This window comes from Ambystoma mexicanum, chromosome 7q (assembly GCF_040938575.1).
Source record: "Ambystoma mexicanum isolate Mex_15411 chromosome 7q, UKY_AmexF1_1, whole genome shotgun sequence".
NCBI classification, from domain to species: domain Eukaryota; kingdom Metazoa; phylum Chordata; class Amphibia; order Caudata; family Ambystomatidae; genus Ambystoma; species Ambystoma mexicanum.
In genome coordinates this window covers 1,023,442,106-1,023,463,612 of record NC_090941.1, presented here as the reverse complement: position 1 = coordinate 1,023,463,612, position 21,507 = coordinate 1,023,442,106, and the positions used below count along the sequence as shown (strand labels likewise).

The 21,507-nt window shown below is 46.9% G+C and overlaps 1 protein-coding gene across 2 annotated transcripts in view; it reads left to right on the top strand.

The window, feature by feature from the left end:
• The window catches only part of INPPL1 (inositol polyphosphate phosphatase like 1), a 1,017,870-nt gene that overhangs the window by 709,721 nt on the left and 286,642 nt on the right, over nucleotides 1-21,507 (top strand). For both annotated transcript variants that reach the window (XM_069640289.1, XM_069640290.1), the window contains 2 exons: nucleotides 17,064-17,181; nucleotides 17,907-18,003. In XM_069640289.1, coding sequence (XP_069496390.1) covers nucleotides 17,064-17,181; nucleotides 17,907-18,003 — 215 coding nt within the window. The remainder of the gene's footprint in view (nucleotides 1-17,063; nucleotides 17,182-17,906; nucleotides 18,004-21,507) is intronic.

The window sequence follows — 21,507 nt, the reverse complement described above, 5'->3', positions numbered from 1 at the left end:
GACGCGTCAGTTTCGACTCTGTATGGGAGATCGGGACACGGGTGCTTCAAAATAGGTGCAGACGTGAATTTAGCTTTCAGTTCCTGAAAGTCCTGTTTGGTTTCCTTGGTCCATTCGAAACGTTTATTTTTCCGCAAAAGTGCAGTGATGGGTTGTACTACACGTGAAAATTCCGGAATAAATCTGCGATAAAAATTGGCAAAACCAAGCATGCTTTGGACCCCTTTTACCAAGCTAGGAGAGTGCCAGGACAAAGTCCAAAGGGCCCCTATTAGGGGCCGCTGGGCTTTTACCCGAGGGCATGATGCCTGCTCCCGGGGGGGCTGGGCCTGTCCTGGTGCTCCGGGGGTAGGCATCATGACAGCCTGTGGCTACCGGAGGAGAAGTCGTTTCACATCACGGTTCTGGAGCTACGGGCAGTGTTTTGGGCCCTCAAGTCTTTCCTTCCGTCCCTCAAGGGCAAGGTGGTGCAGATCTTCAGACAATGCGTTTCCACTGTTGCCGTTGCTTCTGCGACTCATCAATCAACTCAGACAGTCCCGGTGCAGGATGACCCTCGTTGCACTGGCGTGGCTGAGGCAGATATGGTACCCGGACCTTCTGGACATGTCAGCGTCTCCCCTAGTCAAGCTTCCGGCAGACGCAGATCTTCTCGCCAGGGAAGGAGGTGTGATTCTTCACCACAACACAGGGTCACTGAACTTGCAGGCCTGTCCCCTGCAGCGCTATAGTTCGGTAGATACAATCTCCCGGCGGACTGCAAGTAAGTGCTTGCCAAGGCCAGGACTTTGTCTACACTGAAATGCTATGGACACAAGTGGAAGAGGTTCGCTGTCCGGTGCCCCGCACAGAAACTCGACCATCTACGGATTACGGCTCTGCAGGTGCTGCCGTACTTACTGTCGATGGCAAAGGCAGAGTTGGCTCATGCTTCCATCAAGGTTCATCTGGCGGCTATCTCACACTACACCAGAAATCCGGGCGGCCGTCATGATGGTCACACTGCCTGGTCAAGGAATTCATAAAAAGAGGTTTCCGTTCGTTCCCGCCGGTGAAAGTTCCGACCCCGGTGTGGGAGCTCAATGTGGTGCTGACTAGGCTCATGCATTCAGCACCGCTGTAGTTTTTATTGTGGAAAACAGCGTTTCTTGTGGCCATCATCTCCGCACGACGAGTGGGAGAGATCCATGCCCTCTCTTGTAAACCAATTTACTTGACATTCCATGAGATGAGGGTGGTGCTACAGACGCAACCCTCCTTCATGCCCAAGGTGCCGTCGGACTTCCATCTCAATGAGCCCTTGGTGTTAACTGTTTTCTTCCCGTCGCCTTTGTTGCCGGCTGAGAGGACTTTGCATTTGCTGGATGTGGCTAGAGCGCTGAAGTGCTATGTGGACTGCACAAAGTGTTTTTTCGGAAGACATCACAGCTTTTTGTGAACTTTGGTCTTGTGAATCAAGGGAAGGCCCTCTCCAAGGCTTCCATTTCCAGGTGGCTCTCCCGCTGCATCACCCATTCTCACCGGTTGGCGAACCGGCCGCTGCCTAGCCGTCTGAGAGCCCATTCGACCAGAGCGATCACTGCAACTACGGCGTTCCTGTCTAGTGTGCCCCTGCTGGACATCTGCAGGGCTGCTACGTGGAGGTCGATGCACACCTTTATGAAATTCTACTGCATGGACCGGGATTCCGGGGAGGAGTCCAGAGTCGGCCAAGCAGTGCTTCGCAACCTGTTCGCTTGAAGGTGAGCCTGGTGAGGAGGTAAGAGATGCTTAATGTTGAGATATTAAGCTATTAAATGTTGAGCCTTGCCACCTCCCATGGTTGTGCATGTGTGTACTGCTATGTATTCTTTATTCATAAGCATGTGAATCTATGCCAGACGCCATGCTGGAGAAGGAGCAAGTTACTTACCTGTAACTGTTGTTCTCCAGCATTGGTCTGGCATGGATTCACATGCGAACCCCCCCGCCTACCCCTCTACAGCTCTTCTCTTGGTCCTACTGCCACTTTACGTGCTACCAAATCTGAAGATGGCTGTCAGAGGAGGGGCTTAGGTAGAGGGCAGTCATTGGCTGGGGGCAGTAGGACCCAGAGACCAGTGATTGGTTGTTAGGAGAAAGTTCAGAAGCGAAACTGAAACTGATTTTCTTTTCTTTACCGAGTATTCCCAGCCTGACGACAGGGAATATTCATGAGCATGTGAATTCATGCCAGACCCCATGATGGAAAACAACAGCTACAGGTAAGTAACCTGTTCCTTCTGTGCCTTGCTCATGCAGTTGACTCGAGACTACACTTTTATGTCAGTACAATGAAGGATTGGCTATAATCGGGGGCTCTCAAGACTGGAGCTTTGCAGAGGGCTAGTTTCAGCCCTTCAAATGCCTTGGCAGACTCCTCATTCCATTTGACCTTCTTGGGGAATTTGGGAGAGGAGATGACATTTAGGGGAGAAGCTATGGTCCCATAGTTCTAAATACATTTTCTGTAGCACCCAGTGAGTCCGAAAGGCTCTCACCTGGGTTTGAGTAGTGGAGGTGGCCCAGTCCTGTACAACCTGTACTTTACTAGGCTAGGGCCCAATCCTGATCAAGGTAGACTGCATTGTTCTGACCAGTTTGACATTTGCTTGCCTTTATGGTCAGATGGCCCTAGTCAAGAGCCTGCAAAACATATCCAAGGTGAAGAAGATGGTCTTCCCAAGTGGGGCTGAACACTGCAATGCCATCCAAATATGCCATACAGAGGTCCTCTAACGCATTCAGAACCTGGTTTACCATCCTTTGGAATGTAGCAGGTGAATTCTTTAGTCCAAAAGGCATAATCCTAAACTGGTATATGATATGATGTGGTATGTATTACTCGCCTGTACACAAGTGTTTCTAGGCGCGACAAGACAAGGAGGAGGGAAAAAGAGGGGGACAAAATAACGATCTTACTAGGCCTTGTGTCATTCAGATTGCACAAGTGCTGGGAAGGGAAGAAGTGCCGTGGGGAGTGGAAAGGGGAGGTGCAGTTAACTCACAAGTTCAGCAAGTGGGTGGCTCATAAGTGCAGAGAGAAGGGACTGTAGGGTTGCAGATACAGACCCTTAAGTGCTGGGGAGCCCAGAGGCAGTGCGAGGGCAACTGGACATGCAGGAGCCTGGGCCCGAGTTCAGAAGGTGACCAGTGCACAGAGCAGTCAGTGTATCAGCAGGGGAGAGGAAGAGAGAAAAGCGAAAGCAAAAAGGAAGGTCTTGAGTTGCTTCCGGAACTGGAGGTGGTTCTGCTGAAGTTTGAGAGTGTTATGGAGGCTGTTCCAAAGGGAGGCTCCATGCGAGGAGATGGGTCTTACCCAACTCTCTGCTTGGAGAAGCGTCTGACCCCCAGAGTTTGAGGTGGATGAGCGGAGAGCTAGAGAAGGAAGATGTTTTGGAAGAGAAAGTTGGCGGTAAAGCGATCCCAGGCCCCAGAAAGCTCTGTGAAAATGCAGGGGGTCTTGAAGTTGATCCTTGCAGCCACGGGAAGCCAGTAAAGATATTTCAGAGCTGGAAAGATACGATCCCTGGGCTTGAGGCCAAGGACAAGTCTTGCTGTCCTGTTCTGGATAAGTTGCAAAGGTCGAAGAGTAGCAGCAGGAAGATTTAGAAAGAGGCTGTTGCAGTAGCCCAGCCTAGAGCGGACCAGAGTTCTGGAGACAGTGAGCTTCTGAAGGTAGAGTGAGAAAAGGAAGAATGCATCTGAAGAGGTGCAGCTGATAGTTTGACTTCTTAGAGACGTCCGAGATGTGAGGAGAGAAGGAGAGGGTGGAGTCGAAGATGACACCAAGGTTCTTAGCCTCATAGGAAGGAGCAGGAATGAGAGAGAAAGAGAGAGAGAGAGAGAGAGAGAGAGAGAGAGAGAGAGAGAGAGAAAAAAAAGAGCAGACATCCCAGTGAGGAGGACCTCAGTCTTACTGGCATTAAGGCAGAGATCATTGGTGGCACACCATTCCTGAATTGTGGCCAGACAGTCTGGTATGAGAGAAGAAGTATAGGTGGCTGAGGGGAGCCTGAAAGAGAGCTGAGTGTCATCCACATAACATTGAAAATTGGAGCAGAAATTAGCAATGCGGTGGGCAAGAGGTACCAGGTAGTGGTTGAAGAGACGGGGACAGAGGTTAGACCCCTGGGGAACACTACAAGTAGAGGGAGATAGACGAGAGGAAAGACCCCAGTTGGACCTGAGAGGGTCGGTCGGTGAGATAGGAGGTCAACCAGGCCAGGGCCTGATCAGTAAAACCAAGGTTGTCGTTGACACGATTGAGTAGGATGGCATGGTTGACTGTGTCAAAAGCAGAGGATAGACCGAGGAGAGTGAGGATAAAAGGGAGATTAGAGTCAAGATTGGAGAGCATGGGTGTTCAGGAGAGCAGTTTCTGTGCGTCCGACTGCTCTGAAGACAGACTGGCGGTCATGGAGGCAACCAACCAATTCAGTATGTAAATTAAGCTGGGAGATGGCCAGCCTTTCCAAGAGTTTGCCTAGGAAAGTAGTGATGGAGATCGGTCGATAGCTAGCCGGAGGGGAAGGATCGGCCAAGGGATTCTTTAGAAGGGGGTGTACAAGAATGCTTAAGGGGAGAGGAGAGAAAGTAGCAGCGAAAGCGTACGTTAACTGACACATGATTCACAAGAAGGTAGAAGGCAGTTCTGGAGTCGGCTTGACCTGCGGGGAAGAGGGAGAGTGGTGGGAAGAAAGGAGAAAGTGATCACTCCAAGAGAGAGGGTTTGCGAAGGGGATGTCTGAGCAGATCAAAACATCCAGGGTGTGCCCTGCAGAGTGCGTTGGGCCAGAGGGAGGAATAGAGAGATAGAGAGAGAGATAGAGAGACAGAGCGAATCGCAGATGTTGCGAAAGAGTCCTGAAGAAGGGCTGGTAGCATCCAGGTGGATGCTCAAGTCTCTGAGGAGAAGTTAAGAGGTAGAGGCAAGGAGGAGAGGTCAGCCCACTCAGAGAGGAAGAGGGCGACCTGTAAATAGTGGCCACAGTAAGAGAGAGCCAGGAGAGCTAGAGAGTCTGCAGACCAGGCATTCAAAGGAGGAGTAGTGCTGCATTGGAATGATAGACGCAGGGATCTACTCTGGGGACAACCAAGGCTATACCCCCACCGGACGGTTGGTTCTGGGTTTGGAGAGGATCTTGTAGCCATCGGGAAGGAAAGTGACAAATCTCTTGACAGGTACACCTTGCAGAAGTGTTGGAGGTGCCTGAAGATGGAAGCGGAGGAGGGAAGAGAAGGCAGGGTAGTCGGAGAGGGAGAAGAGTGCCAGAGGGGTGGCAGAGGAGGGAGGAAACAGGGTGGCCAGAGAAGCAGCACAGGGTGCCGAAGAGGTGGCAGAGGAAGGAGGCAGCAGAGGAGCCAGAGAGGTGTAAGAATAGATAGCCGGAGAAGAAAGGAAATTGATAAGGCACGGGAAGCATCTATCAAAGAGGGAGTAGATTGGCGTGAGGGCCCTGAACCAAAACTGTGACATTTAAGTACATTGATGATGTTCTTTGAGTTGTAGAAGGGGGCCTGGAGGGCCTCCCACCAGGTACCATTAATAGGAGAAGAGGAGAAAGGAGAGAGAACAGAGACCATATGGAGAGGGTATGACCGAGTATGTCGGTAGGGGTCTCTCTGGAGGAAGCGCTGGTATACGTATCAGCGATAGAGAGGCCTGGGTTGGAGACCAGGAGGTTCCTTTTGAGCTTCTTTCTTCCTGCCAGACCTAGTGAGAGGCATAGGATAGTCGATGGAAAAGCAGTTAGAAAAGATAGGTGAGTCAAAGAGCGCCATAGAGGTTGCGTGGAGGAAAGAGGGGGGGTAGGGAGAGGGGAGTCCAGGCATGGGGGTGTAGGGGAGCAGATTGGAGGGAGGCAGGGGGTGGGGGGCACGAAAGGGAGGAGGACACAACCAAGAACAAGAACAAGAACAACGGACCTACAAATCAGATACAGTACAGAACCATCAAAAAGAAAAGAGCACAACAGGAAACCTAGAAGTAGAGAATGCAGATGTACAAAACCGAGGCAAAGCATGGGGCGCCTTTATGTGTCTTTTACAGTGCAACTCATTCTAAGAAACCATTCAAGTGGAAAAAGCTAACGGCTCAGATTTACAGGCTAGCACCTGTGTTAACTAAAACACACAAAGATCTTACACCCATCTTGTTTTCCACGCATTCCATCAGCAGGTATGTGGTATGCATAAGAGAGAAAAAACTAGCTTCCCCAACTATCTCACTTTACCACCGACCCTACCATGGTCTCTCCAATTGGTATGATGCCTGCGAGGCGACCTATGGAAATCCAGTGAATAATCCGATAGTCTCCGAATGGCGCAGAGTTAACACGTGAATAAGGTACGCACGCCCTATGTATAAAGGTATAATAGTAGATATTGACCTGTATGAAAACGTGATAGACTATAGTATGGCTAATTTGAAGCAGGACTGACCAAGCCTGAGCCGCCTCAACAGAATGCTGGCCCCCAGATGTGAGGAAAGTCTGAAGTGGTATCCGAGAAACGCGATGTTGCTGTTTTGCTTTAGGCGTGAGGAGCTGAAGCCGCAAAGTGCAGCTGAATTGAAGTTTCCCATTGCTGCAGCTGACCTTCCCATTGCAGTGCAGGAGTCCCCAGACGTCCTCCCTCTTGCCCCCACGAGTGATGCCCAGGAACACCAGGATATGCAGAGCTGTACAGGAACAGAAGAAGCCAGCTGGAATAATTTCTTCTAACCAAAGGTCCTGTAAAGTTAAGAGGATTTACCCCTTGTGGTGTAGCCTTACTTGTTCTCAGTTGAGACTTGTCTTGGTTGCCCTTGCAGAGTTGCTCGCAGCTTTGCCCCTCACAAGCCTCACAGCTTGTGGCCCTTCAAGTGATTTATTTCTACAAACTTCTCTAAAAACATTGTGCAAGACTTTTTAAATTACCTGCAAAGAAGATCTTCAGCTCCCCTAGACTTTGCTCAACTAACATTGGCTGTCCTGGCTCCCTGAGAGACTCTTCTTACCTCCAACTCTGTGCCTTTACCTTTCCCCCCAGGAAAGGGTTAAATTTACTTTGCATTGGAGGGTTCAAAAAGTACTTACCAGTTTATGAATGATATGTTAAACTTTGTTTTATTCCCAATCTAACCTTTGCACCAAACTCAGTATTGCTCTAAACGTACCAGTGATAAATCAATGTCCACAGTGTCCTAGCTATTTGTCATCCGAGGGTGTAGGTGGTGTCTGTGTGCCATCCTCAGTGGGTATCATCTGATTTAGAGAAACAGAGTGTGTTTGGAAGTATATTATAATTGTTACATGTTTTGCTCCCTTTTGAAGAAGGCTTATATAACTGACTTAAATAAATTAATAATTCTTTAATCTAGAAACCTTGAGTGTAAGTGTTTATTTGAATAACTGTCACTGTGAAACTGTGTCACAACCCTACTGCTCACATTGTCCCCTCTTGAGATAAGCCTGGCTGCTCAGCCACACTACCAACCTGTGTAGTACAGACTTATACCAAAGGTTCGGTTCCTATTGCCAAGGTTGCTGTAGTCTTTCAAAGGATACTGTACACACTCTTGCCTAACTGTACACTCACAGGGATTCTCACATTCGTATTGTTACACTGGATGAGGGCTGGCAAAATAAGAACCATTTGGATAGGGCATCCAGCAAGTTTAGTGGGGCCTTTGGGTGCCTTAGCTACATCCTCAGGTTTGAAAAAACGTTAATCAACCACTGTAATGCTGGCCCCAGTGTCTCTAATGGCAGGAGACTCCTCACCATGTACAAGTACACTGTCCTTATAATATTGTTTTGCGTTGTCAGGTATCGTTTTATAGACCTCTATATTCTGTTGTTCCCACAAACCTAAGGACACTAAAACACTGGCTTGAACTCCATTGGGTACTTCAGTCAGTAAGTGAAAGTGTGCACTGACCATAGGTGATTCAACCACTGGGGTGAAGGCTAAGGAAGCAGTGTGGACCCCTGAAGGTTTACCCTTGCATCTAGGATCCACTTTCACATGGTCAGTAGATCCACAAACACAACATTTACCAAATGCTTTCTGGAATGGGAGTTTCTGATGACCTCCCTCTGGATGAGCCGCAGAGGGTTCACTAGCCCTGTATGATTTCCCATGGTGTCTACCCTTATGATGTTTGTGACCCTCTTTTGAATGGTTGGAATTACAAACTTCTTTATCCTCCTTCTTGTGCTGCTTCCCTTCTTCCTTTTTATGAGTTGCCGCAGAATCCTAATGAGTGGCCCTGTTGGCTGCCGCCCATAAGTCAGCAGCTTGTGCTAGTTTCTTAGGTACAAGTTCTTTAGAGTCAGCCAAGTGCTTTCTCGGCTCGGGAGAGCAGGCATCAAACATTTTCTCAAGTAAAAACACGTTTCTCATTCCTTCAAAGGTGTTGACTCTGTGGCCCTTAACCCAGCCCTCTAAGTTTTTCAAACACTCACATACTCAAGTAGCCCAAGGGGTACCATCAGTCTTTTTAAGGCTTCTAACACTTTTATGGTATTGGGAAGGAGTCTTCCCAAATCTGGCTATTAATGCGAGCTTGACTAGCTCATAGTCTTTCCTGTCACTGACATCCAACTCCATAATAGCATCACAACCATTCTGGGGGAGCCTAGACATCAGCCATGCAACTAAATCATTGCCACTTTTCTCTTGCAAACCATAGGTGAATCTAAATGTTCCTAGCCAATCCAACACATCAAGTTTAGGATCATACGTACTCACAGCCTCTTTTGGTCCCTGGTCAAAGTGTACAAAAAGTAGTAGTGGTACTATGTTCCCTTCTGGCCTGCCCCACTCCTCACCACGCCTCCTCCCACATGCTATCCAAACCCCAAACAAACCCACCTATTGTTGAAGGGAATGTTAGTGCACTGAAGTGCAAGTTTCAAGTTCTTCCAACACTTTTTTTTTTAAAACCAAGCCATTCCGGAACGGTTTCTTTTGAAAATAAAAGTATAGAAAACCATAAAACGTTTAAAAAAGGTAGAGGAACACCTCTCCCAACCGTTCCCGCCCACTTCTACCACTGCTTTTGGTAAGCGAGATCTCTTGGGACTAGTAGACTGAGAATACTCTGAAAAGGAAACAAAATCAAGGGACATCGTTTTCATCTCATTTTCATGCTGTATTTCTTTTTCTCTTAGTCTCGTCTCCTTGTCTTTGTCTTCAGAGAGTACTGCAAGCTTTTTGAGTTCTAGTTCTAATGTTAGTCCAAAAACGAATCCCTACCATCGTCTTGCACCCCTGAGCATCCATGCACCGGTCTTAGACAATCTTCGACAATCACCTAGGGCGGTGTGGATCACTATACCCCCCCTGCTTTTGTATTTTAGGGCCTATGTGCACTGTGTTACTCCGATCTTACTCCTAATAACATACACCTATCTTACTTCTATGGACACAAAAACATAAGACACAAAGAAAACACATGAATCGATTCAATTATAACAATAGAATACATTTATTTATGCACAGCAAAGCATGATGATAATCCACACATTCCCCAAACTAAGCGAATCGCAACTTTGCACCTTTTATGCTTTTGCTGCAAATCTACCATGCAATAACTATAAGCCTTTCAGGTCTCTAATGCAAGCGTGTGATGCAAGCCTGTGATTCTAATGCAGTCTAATGCAAGTGTCAAACATCCAGCAATCTTCTCCTTCATTCAGAATCAATCCTCTCCAATCTCCACCAATCCACACCATACTTCACACTCACTCTCTTAAGACAATCCCTGTCTGATTTCCCCTTCTCCCAAACCCAATGCTCTTTGTGTGAGTGTCTGTTCTAATCATGGGCGCAGTTCTTGGGGGGTGGGGGGTGGGGGATAGGGGTGCCCGTCCCCCCAACCTCCATGGCACACCATTCTGACCCCACTCATTTGGCTCGGGCACCTCCTCTTCAGATGTCGTGTCCTCCCCAAACCCATCAGCAATGTTACCCCACTGGTTCTAATCAATCAGTTTATCTAGGCCATAAACCATACTTCCCATTTGCTTGTGCCTCTCTGTCTCCAGCTCTGTCTTTGTCAGGGCCAGGTCTCACCTTTTCCCGCTACTCTGCAATCAGTCAGTCAGTCAGTGGTGGCAGGCCCCTCAAGATCTGGTCACTCGAACTGCTTCTGTCAAGCTCTGCCATCTGTCTCCCAAAGCCATCGGATTCTGCTGCACCAAGACATCTCGCCCTCATTCTCAGGAAGCAGCTCCATCAGCAATTAACTCGAGCGAACTCCATCAGTATCTAACCCCATTCTCCAACAGCAACTACCAGCAACTAGCCAACTCCCTTCTCTTCACCTCTGCTTATACTAATCCAATGACGCACCCATTCTCCATGGTTACTTACATTCTCTAAGCTAAGAATGTCTCTTTCTCTGTCAGCATTTAACAATGCCTGCCAGTCTGTGTTATGCATGTTGTTTCGTGTTCTGGTCACTACATGTTCTGTGTCAAAGTGACATTGGACATCATATCTCTGCCTTGGCCTTCTGTGTGCGGTGCAAAACACCATCTATTCCTCCATTTCTCCATTCACTCCACTGTTGGCTCTGTCTGCATCACAAAATCCTCTCTCTGTGCCTGAGTTCAAAGCATCTCCTTGCCTGAAAAGGCTTCTCTCCCATTTCCCCATGTCGCGCTGCTCCCCCACCTTTGCTGTCTCCACGGCACACAAGCCATGCTGATTAGCCAGGCCGTCTCCACTCGGACAAAGTCGACCTCTTATCAACCAAACTGTTTACGAATTCCTGGTACACTAACTCATAACAGTCACTCCGCGGTGCAAACAACTTCTGTGTGTCTCCATCAGAAAAGGCTTCAAATGCCAGCTAAATGCTTTCTAACGTTTACACTTTCTTCTCGCAAACCCAAGCGCCAGCTACCTAATGCAAACATATCAAACATATTCTAAGTGCACACTCTATACATGTGTACATGACAGTCTCTACATGTGTAACTACAAAGCATAACAATGTGTCATTCTAAATGGTTCTACGTGACATTTTCAAATATGACAGTGTCATTTCAGGCCTCATTCATTCTCTCTAGTGCCTAGCACGTTTCTCTCTCAGCCTAAGCGCTAAATAAATGCATAATACATCATTCTAAAAGCATCTCTTTCTGTCATATATGGCAATAACATATCTAAGCAAACCCTTCATATAACGGGGCCTATTTCTCTCTTCAAATGCATAATGCAAATGGCTAATGCATACAAAGTGGCAGTCTAATAATGTGGATAGTATAATGATGCTACTTCTTCATATACTAATCAGAACTAAACAGGATGCAATAATGGACAACTAAACATGATGCAATAATTCCTAAAGGGATCATACTGAATAATGGTTCTCTAACAATTGGTAATAATGGGTTATGGTTCTGTAACAGAGTACTGATTCTCTAATGATAACAAATCCAGGCTCCCTCATTCTACCACTGCTTTTGGTAAGCGAGATCTCTTGGGACTAGTAGACTGAGAATACTCTGAAAAGGAAACAAAATCAAGCGACATCGTTTTCATCTCCATATTCATGCTGTATTTCTTTTTCTCTTAGTCTCATCTCCTTGTCTTTGTCTTCAGAGCGTACTGCAATCTTTTTGAGTTCTAGATCGAATCTCATACTTTCAAGAGAGAGATATTCAGGACTAAGATTGGGACCTTGTGGGGTCACCGTAGGAAGCAGATGAGGTACAGCAGGCAATTGGGGAGGATGGTTGTTCACCCTTTGAGAATCCTCAGTTTCGGACCCGTGGAGATTGGAGCTAAACTCGAAACCAACATCCTCGTCATTTTCTTCTAGATCATTCTGGGGAGTAGGCGATTCAGGCCTTCTTCCCAATTGTTTGTGATTTAAGAACTTTGTAATCAATTCACTCTTTCTTCCTTTTAAACTCGGCCTCCTGTTTCTAGACAAATCTTTCAATTGATCAATAGGAAGTGCAGTTAGAGCTGATTTATTAAATTTATCCATACTAGGCATTGTTACAAGTTATTCTACTTTTTGGTGGAACTAGCCTTGTGGTTGGTTTATTTGTGCACAAGTAGAACCAGTAGTCAATGTAACCACTCTACACCAATCCCACCGCCCGCCACCAGTGCTAGGTAAGAATGAGTGTAGTACAACTGGTGAGAACTACACAATCCTTATATTCTTGGTATTGGGTAACCCACCTTCTAATATAGGCCTGTACTACACAAGTGTGTACTCCGTTTTTAAAAGACAATAGTAGTTGGTAAATACTTTTCCTATGCTATCAAATATTCCAGCACATGGAGTGACTTCAGTAAATGTCAGTATTGCACTTATTTCAGTTACCAATTCAGTTATTGATTGGTTTAAGGAAGGAAAGGTTAAAATATGATTTAGAACATACTTTCGACAGTTTGTAAAACCATTACAATCTCCCGAAGTCAAGCAGGCTACTTTTATCCCAGCAATAATAGTGCCAACAATTATAACCTATGAGAGAACAAGTACTGCCAAAGCCAGTAGGTTCAGAGGAGTGCCTTTAGGGAGCTAAGACAGACAAAGTCAATGGACAAAGTCAACGCATTTCTTCTTAGTTAAAGTCTTGACAAAGTTAATAAGTTCAGAAGAAATCACTGTAACTCAAGTAAGCTACATTGTAGAGCGCACACGCTGTTAGGCCAGTGCAGGTGAGTTGAGATCAACCCCAAAAAGGATATGGCAAGATAGGAAGCACAATTTATGGCCTAAAGGTGAACCCCACCCTCGCCACCCCTCAAGCCCCACAGTACCTGTGATTAGAAGATAAGTGTTCCAACTGGATTCCTCATTGCTACAGCTTGGCAGACCCTTGTTCCTGGACCTTGGTCGTGGGGACGAAAGGGAGGACGCCTGGTGGGCTCCTGCGGCAGTACTCGGGAGAGGGAATTCCTAGCAATAGATTTCCTTTGTTTCAGCGGCACGTCTGTGTTTTGGCGCCTTTTCCTCAGCGTCCATGCAGAATGAAAACTCTGGTTGGAAGAAGCTTGCTCCCTTGGTCCTGGACTCTGGTGAGGGGACTCTGGATCCAGAGTTCCTGCTTCGATAGGGTCCTCTGGATGCCCACGAAGATTTGGACGGATTCGGACTTCGCAAGACGATGCACTCGTCAATGGTCACAGGATCCCTGGCATTGGGCTTCTGCAGCTCTGCAAGTTGGGGGTCGCTCCAAATGGAAGCTTGTCTTGAGGCTAGTTGGTCCCACCAGCCCAAGGGAGGAAGTCGTCCCGTACGGGTATTCCCAGTCGATATGAAAACAGGGTCCGCACAGTTGGAGGGCTTCACCGGGCACTTCGCCGTCCAGGCGGATGCTGCTGGCATCTTGTCACATCGTCTTCTTCGGATGTTCCTCTCCAGTGGTTGACTCTGCATCTAATCCAAAAAACCTCGAAGTTTATGTGATTTCCCATTCATTCACAGTGTATGCTCTCAATCACACAGCAGGGTTTGACAGTACAGGCTTTCAGGATAGCCAGCCGGCCAATTGGAACTCGTTTCACTCATGCACACCTAGAGACAAAGGACAGGGGAGTTTCGGGACCCTCCTTCACTTCCTGCCTTTCCAGACACATTGGAGCCTGGGCAGGTTTCAGGGCTGAAGCCAGCCAAAAGCAAAACACACAAAGGACTCAAACCTGTCTCAACTAACAGAGTAAAAGCCCAGAAGGAACTAACAGACAGGAAATGGCGAAAAAAGAAGACCGGGGCCATTTTGGAAGAATGGTCTCCCATGGGTTCTGTGCTGCAGCTGAGTGTTCAGCCTGCAGTAAAAATGTACGCTGGTAGTAAACATTAAAGCACTGCCATCAGTCATTCAAATGTATGTTAGTGTAACACAAAATGTCACATGAGAAGTGGGATAGGGAATTACTAAGTACCCCCCCCAGTACTCCACATAGGGTGGTGTATGCTGGTCTCCCAAAGAGAAAGGTAAGTAAGACCGGGATCACCTTACTATTCTTGGGAACGGTAGTTCGCCCAAGAAAATGTATTTAAACATTGAGAGGTCCAAGGAACTTCTTAGTAGCACGCCTACTTCCCCATTTCATGATGCACTTTAATTTAAACGACTTTTTGGTGAAAAGGGTTCAGTTTTAGTCCCTAGCGAGGGACACCCATGCAGTATGGATGAAAGGGGTGGGCTGTAGGAGTATGTGTGTCTATTGATGGGTAGATGCAGTGGTAATCCTGATTGTTAAAGAAACCCGATGACCGCTTATAAGTCTATGCCAAAAATCCTCTCAACGGCGAGTCACGATCGTGAACATATTTCTCCAAATATAAACATCTTACAGAAAAAATGCCACTGCAGTTTAACATAACCTGTCACTATAAAAAAAAGCAGAGGCCTATGGAGTTTGTCAGGCTTCATAATACGGTAAAACACATAAATCCTAGTCAGGAAAAATACATGAGATAGTGAGAAAAAGGTCCCACTCACTCAGGAGTAAGAATTCACAAGCTTCAGTCCAGCAAAAGAGCTGGAGGTCTCTAAGGTTGAAGGGAATTAGCACAGAAATTAAAATTCTCCCGAACAGTGGGGTAGTCCCGGGACACCTCTGAATGCTTCCAATGTCTTGATTCTCAAGCTGGGGTCTAGACTGGTTGTTCCCACTAGTCCAGGGGTTGAAGCACCAGTGGAGGCCTTCAGGAGATCAGACAAAGAAGCTGGTTTGTTGCTGTAGGGAATGCTAGTTGGTGGCAGCGACTGTCCACAGGTCTTCAGCAGATGGCCCTCTTCAAATGGGTCTTGGCTCCAAAGACTACCTGAAAAATGGCTGCAAGAGTTCTCCTCTTATCCTAAATTTTAACTGGAACTGGACTTGTGCTAAACCCACTAATAGCAAGCATCTGCACCACTGAGGCTGGCTGGGGTTGTCCAAACATGGACAGCTTGCAGCCACTGCATCTACCCATCAATAGACACACTTACTCCTACAGCCCACCCCTTTCATCCATACTGCATGGGAGTCCCTCGCTAGGGACTAAAACTGAACCCTTTTCACCAAAAAGTCGTTTAAATTTAACTGCATGCAGGGACGTGATCCCGGGAGCATGCGCTCTCCTGACTCCGTCCTCTGGCACCACACCGCAGTCCCCTTTTCCACGTCGACTGGTGCAGCCCTTCTTCACCTACGCTGGTGGTTGAGGGCTTTTTCCCTCGCAATTCCACGCCTGTCTTTCTTACTCAGCGGCCCTTGTTCCTCCATTTATTTCTTGTACACATTCATTCACAAACTGTTATACAACGGCCTCCTGTGCCTCACCCCACCCCAGCGCATGTCAGCCCTGGCTGGCTTCAGTAGGTGCCATTCCTGTGGCGGATCCTTTCTGACGTTGGACCTGCACACGCTCTGCCTGCACTGTCTCGGCGAAGATCACGGCTGTTCAGCTCTGGTGTTGGGTATCTCATTTGTGTTTGGCAAGGAAACTCCCTGTCCATTCCCTGGATGTGTTTAATTCCATTTTCCTGGCTCCCTCTGGGTTTAAGTTGCTCCGAGGCACCTGTGTGGAGTTGTTAACCTGAAACAGAATAGAGCACATGGGTCAGAAAAAGCACTGGTAGGTATCATGTGACAGTGTTACCATTGATGACCTTCTGGGGAAAATGGGGTTGAATGTCCCTCCCTCCCTCCACTCCCTGTGTCTGGGACGCGGCTGGCCCTAGCTTTCGCCCTGTTGAACCTCCTGTCCCATGTTGGAAGGGGGTCCCTCCCCTAACACCCTTCCTGCTTGACAGACGGAGTCATGACCCTGTCCCAACAATTAGAAAGTCAGGTACCGATTTCCAAACAATGATGCTCATCCTCAAGTCATTACAATGAAAAGGGGGAAGCCTACTAACCCTTATGGTCTTACTGTCTGAGCTTTTGCCAGGTGTTGTCGAAAGACCCAGGGGTACCAGGTGTGGGTACCTTGTAGGGGAGTTGACCTGGATCACCACATCGTTCTGACGACTTCAGCAAGAACCTAGAAAAACACACCCCAAAGATCAAGAGAGCAGTGTGGGGCAGTATACATTCCTGAGACACCGAGTGACTGTTTGGTGCCAAGAAGACAGCCGTGAATGAGGGGAGAGAGGGAAGGACTGAGGGGCACGGTGCTACTCAAAGGCTGACTGGTTTGAATCCAACCCATGTTGTGGCCTAAGTAAGAACCTAATCCTGGTTTTGTTGGTACTTAATATGTTCTAACCAGTCTGTAGTACTAAATGAGTTCATACACAATTGTGAATCCATTCTTTCTGATTGTTCCTCCCATAGGGATGATCGTTTAACAAATCCTGATAAGCTTAAAAGAAAAACTGGTTCATTAGTAAGGAGTCAAGATCATGAGACTATTACCAAATATAAACTCCTTGGAGTATAGGCAACTACATTATTCTGTGACATCTATGCCCAAATATCTCTGGAAATATGCTCTTCCTACATATCGGCATCTTTTTATGCATTTTAGATTTAATCTGTTGGGGTACCCTTGAGAGCTGAGGTCCTGTTAGGAACATTGTACCTTATGATCGCCTCTGCAGACTTTGCAATGACTTTTCTTCATTAGAAACCTTAAAACATGTTATGTTAAACTGCAGTGGCATTTTTTCTGTAAGATGTTTATATTTGGAGAAATATGTTCACGATCGTGACTCTCTGTCGAGAGGATTTTTGGCATAGACTTATAAGCGGTCATCGGGTTTCTTTAACAATCAGGATTACTATTCAAGATGAAATAATTGCTAGTTTAATGTATGTTATATTTGAATAATGAATCCATTTCTATTTTTAAAATTAATCTAATGATAATGTGGTAACGAGTGTGTATTTGTGTATTTTTCTGTACGATTTAAGGATCTCTTTTCTACTTGGCTTTTAATACATGTATAAAAAGCTTATTATGAGCTAAATACACAATATAAAAAAATGAAAATAATCTTTATATTAACCTTGAGCTGTTGCCTTCTGACCCATGTTCGACTCCCCTGGTTCTTTTGTGAAGTAGATTGTCTTTTTTCTTGCCTCTCTCCCAGATTGCTGTGCAATCTTTATGGAACATTAAAATTGCTGTGTTGGTGAAACCCGAGCATGAGAATAGGATAAGCCACATCAGTACCTCAAGCGTGAAGACCGGGATAGCCAACACATTAGGTAAGAGTTTTCTTCTTCATTAGATTAAGATCACGTTTTGCACTTTAACACTATAGGTTGCCTGGTTCAATCACCCTTGCTGATGAATGCAGAGCCTGGCACTACTACCCTGTCCACGCCTACTTCCCCATTTCATGATGCACTTAAATGATACAGTGCACCCCCTGTGTGTATACTAGGATGCAGTTGCCATTCCCAGAACAGTTTAATAAGTATGTATTTTGAAATGTTTCGAAACTGGTGCCTATTGAACAGCTTGTGGATTCTCAACTCCAGCCTATAACATATATAGAAAAGTCTTTAGACTGTCTCATACCTTACATTCCATTATAAAAAGGTGGTGTATGGCCTGGAGAAGTGGGCTAAAGATGTCTTTTATTGGACTTATTTAAAAATCAAGAACGGGGGTTAGATTGGGTTGAAAAGCACAGGCTGAGCTAACCAACACAGTGGTGTCTAAGAAAGGCACGTAGGCGAGCACATGCCCTTTAGTACTTCTTAGGTGGGAAATGGGGATGAGGGCCTACCTTGTATGCTCGCATTGGTCTGCATGCTGCCAGTGGTGCAATCACAGTGTATGCCTTTGATTGTCACTGTTGGGTGTCGGACCCTTACATCCTGGCAGCTAGTGGCACTGTGGCCAAGGAAGTAGGAAGGGAACACAAAAGCCCTATGGTGCCCTTATGGCTTGATGGCCTTTCCATGACTGGACCTTTGTCTTGCAGGGAATAAAGGAGCTGTTGGTGTCTCCTTCATGTTCAACGGCACATCCTTTGGTTTTGTCAACTGTCATCTTACCTCGGGAAATGAGAAGACGGGCAGGTGAGTTTTCTCCGGAAATCTGCCTAATTCCTAGTTTGCAATTGAAACATTTTTTGTATGCGTTTACTTTATTTTTAATATACAGAATATGCTGGGAAAGGCTGAAAAGCAAGTCTAATGAATGAGACCACATTTGAGAATGATCTGATATCCAGGAAAGATGAAAGCCTCTTATACAAGCTTAAAGAGACTGCACGTGTGTATGTTGGCTGTTGTATGTTAAAGCATGTGGAAGTGTTTGTAATGTATACGATGAAGCTAAAACAAGAGTACCTTCCTGTGCTCATAAACCAGAGGCTATCGTTAAAGGGTATGGGAGTACAGAATTCAAGACAACCCTCGGAGGAGTTTCACTTTGCACTAGGGAGTAAAATGTGAGTTAGTTGGCATGGAAGCCTGGCACATTAGGAACCAACAGCATCATTTGGGGTGTTGTTGGCTGGGATCCAGGATACCGCTTATGTAGGACAGCCCTTGCTAGCCTGACTTACCATTCAATTACTGATCTGGTCTCTACATGGTCCATAGAAGAGCAACTTCCTGTTCAGGTGTTTCCAAACCAGCTTTACGTCTCTCAGTTGTCGCTCATAATACAGTCTGAGAGGTTCCTTTGACTTAAAAGATCCTCTGTAAGGGCAGGCCTAACCGGTATAGTGGCGGAGTGGCCCTGATTTTCCCTGAGTGGGTCCCTGCTACTATTTTACACACTCAAGTCTACTCCTCTTTTGAATGCCTCGTCTGCCAGCTTAGTGTCTTTCCTGTCCTTTCTCTGACTCTGGCCACCATCTACAGGCCCCCTGGCCAGGTCTCCCTCTTCCTCTTGGAGTGGGCTGATCTCACTTCTCTCCTGGCCTCCACATCCAAGTTTCTCCTCATGCACTCAGCTGGACACACATTGGATGCTCTGATCTCTGCAGGCATCCCCATGTAGCAGGGTGACCTTCTAACGCACCTTATAGGGGGATACCGGTGTAGGCGGGCTCACCATATACAGCTTAACTCTTCACTTATAACTTGACCCGTCTCTTACCTGTCTCCAAACCCTGCTCTCTTGGGTTTGAGATCACCCTGATGTACTTTTCTAGGAAGATGGTAAGGGTAGAGAAGATCAAGAGGTTAGGGCAGGCAGGTTCTCCAAATACCCCTAAGGAGAAAACACAAGGCTAGAGTAACTGGAGCACAAAAGGAGAGGCGGACTAAAGGAATGCTGGTGTACAGTTCTTTTTAGTTAAGAGCTTACTTGTATACTTTTCTCACACACCAGCAGGGTTTTGTGAGGTTTTTTTTACAAAAATGGGCAGAGCACAAGACTCTATAAACAACTTAAATTACTTCTAAGCAGCTGCGCTACTAATAAAACAAAAATATAAAGATTCCTTTAAAAATATAAAATGTCTTTAATATATATAAAGTCTATACAGTGCACTGTATTAAAATAACGTTTAAAAAGATCTAACTTGCAAGACAACCTGGCCAAGGCTGTCTTGAGGTCCTTGCTGTTCTATTGATCTTCCTTCTTCCTGTGCTCTTTGATGGTGGCTCTTCTGGTAGTGGGCGGCAGGCAGCATCAACAACAGTTTCTTGGGGCCCCAAAGTCTTTCTATGGGCCGGGCTGCGTATGTCAGATGCAGCCCAGCACTCAGAGGCCTCGTGGGGAGCCCCCAAGAGCACTTCTCAAACTGGGCCACTTCTGCCAGGTGTGACCCTGGGAGTCCAGGTGGGCCACCTGACGGGGGGGATGGGCCCCTTCACGCAGTTCTCGGATACCACTATGGACTTTCCTCACATCTGGGGTCCAACACTCTGTTGCGGTGGCTCAGGCTTGGTCAGTCCGGCTTCATGGGGGTCCGGAGGATCTTCCTGGAACTCGGGTCCAACTTAAAAGCGATGCACTCGATCTGGTGTTCCTCTCCCTGGCAATCGGTTCCTGCAGCATTAAGGTAAGTACAGCCAGCACCAAGAGGCTGTCCGGACGAATTCACTGTATGGTTGTTTGTTCCCACCAACCCAAGGGGAGAAGTCGTCCGTTGCAGGGCTTCTCTAGTTGAGGTGAATTCGGAGCTTCAGCACTGCAGCAGGGCTTCACTGGGCAAACCAACGGTCCAGGAGTTGCAGCAGGCGTCTCTTCCAAGTTGTTCTTCGGATTCTTTCATCCAGTGGTCGACTCTGCCTTCCAAGCAAAAAACCTTGCCTTATATGCAGGTTTCTCCCATTCATTTGCAGCCTAGCTGTCAATCACACAGCAGGGTGGCTATCCTCCGAGGCCAATCACCTTTGGGTGCATTCCTGTAACCAAGGGGATTAGGCAAAGGGAGTTTTGGGTACCTCCCTCACATCCTGCCCGACATGCTGGAGCCGGAGGCTGGCTTCACCAGGGAAAACCGCTAAAGGCAAACGAACAATGGGACCAAACCTGGTTTGGCGCGCAGATTAAATCTCAAGAAGGACCTTTCCAACAAAAAAAGGCGAAAAAAGAAGACCAGGGCCATTTTGACAAAATGGGCCCCATGGGTGTCCTACTGCATCTGCAATTGCAGCCTGCGGTAGAAAAACACAATGGTAGGAAAAAGTAAACCACTGCCACCAGCCATTAATTGTAAAAAGGGTAATATGAAAACGTTACATGAGAAACTAGACAAAGGGGATACTAAGTAACCCCTACCGCACCCTATTGTAAGATAGTGTGTGCTGGGTGTAGAAAGGTACAAAATGTAATTAGTCAATTTAACTTCACTGCTCTTGGAAACCTTGGGGAAATCTAAGAGGCTTCCCTGTGCCACTGCATTGAAGGTGCTGTGTGTCACAATGTAAAGATGATGCCTATGGAGTTTGTCAGACTCTAACGTAAAATGAAACAGAGTCCAAATCACAGAAAAATACATGAGGGAGTGGGGAAAATGGTCTCGCTCTTTCCAGGTTAGAATTTTAAAGTCCTAAAGTGCAGCAAAAAGAGCTGGGGGTCTCTAAGGTAGAAGGGTATTAGTACATTTTTGAGAATTCTCCCTAACAAACACAGAAGGTCCTGAACTGGGAAAGTGGAACTGTATCCTTGTGTCGCAGAAGCCAGGGTGTATGCTTTGCTTGAGTGACCCGCCTTGCCCCATGCTGAAAACTGGGGGAAGGGAGGCCAACGGGCCGAGCACCCGGACATATTATTTTGTGGCCACTTCTTTCTTTTTCATGAACATTACCCCACATTATTTGTAACTTAGTGGTAAGGATTGGCAATAGTTTTTTTTATTAGTACCCGGTGAGGGAGAATCTGAATGAAAGAACCATTCTGATTGGCCCTCGCTGGGGCATTACCCGGCCGGGAATCCCTCGGATTCCACCCCTTTGTCCCTCAGTGGGTGCGTGGCAGCCCCTCAGTGGGGCCATCCCCGCTCCGAGCCTCCACACGGCTGGAGGCCGCCTTCGTTCCCTGCCGGGGATTCAGGTATGATTTGTTTTTAAAACAAAAAAAAATGTTTTTGTCCTCCCTTCCCTCCGAACCCCACTTACCTT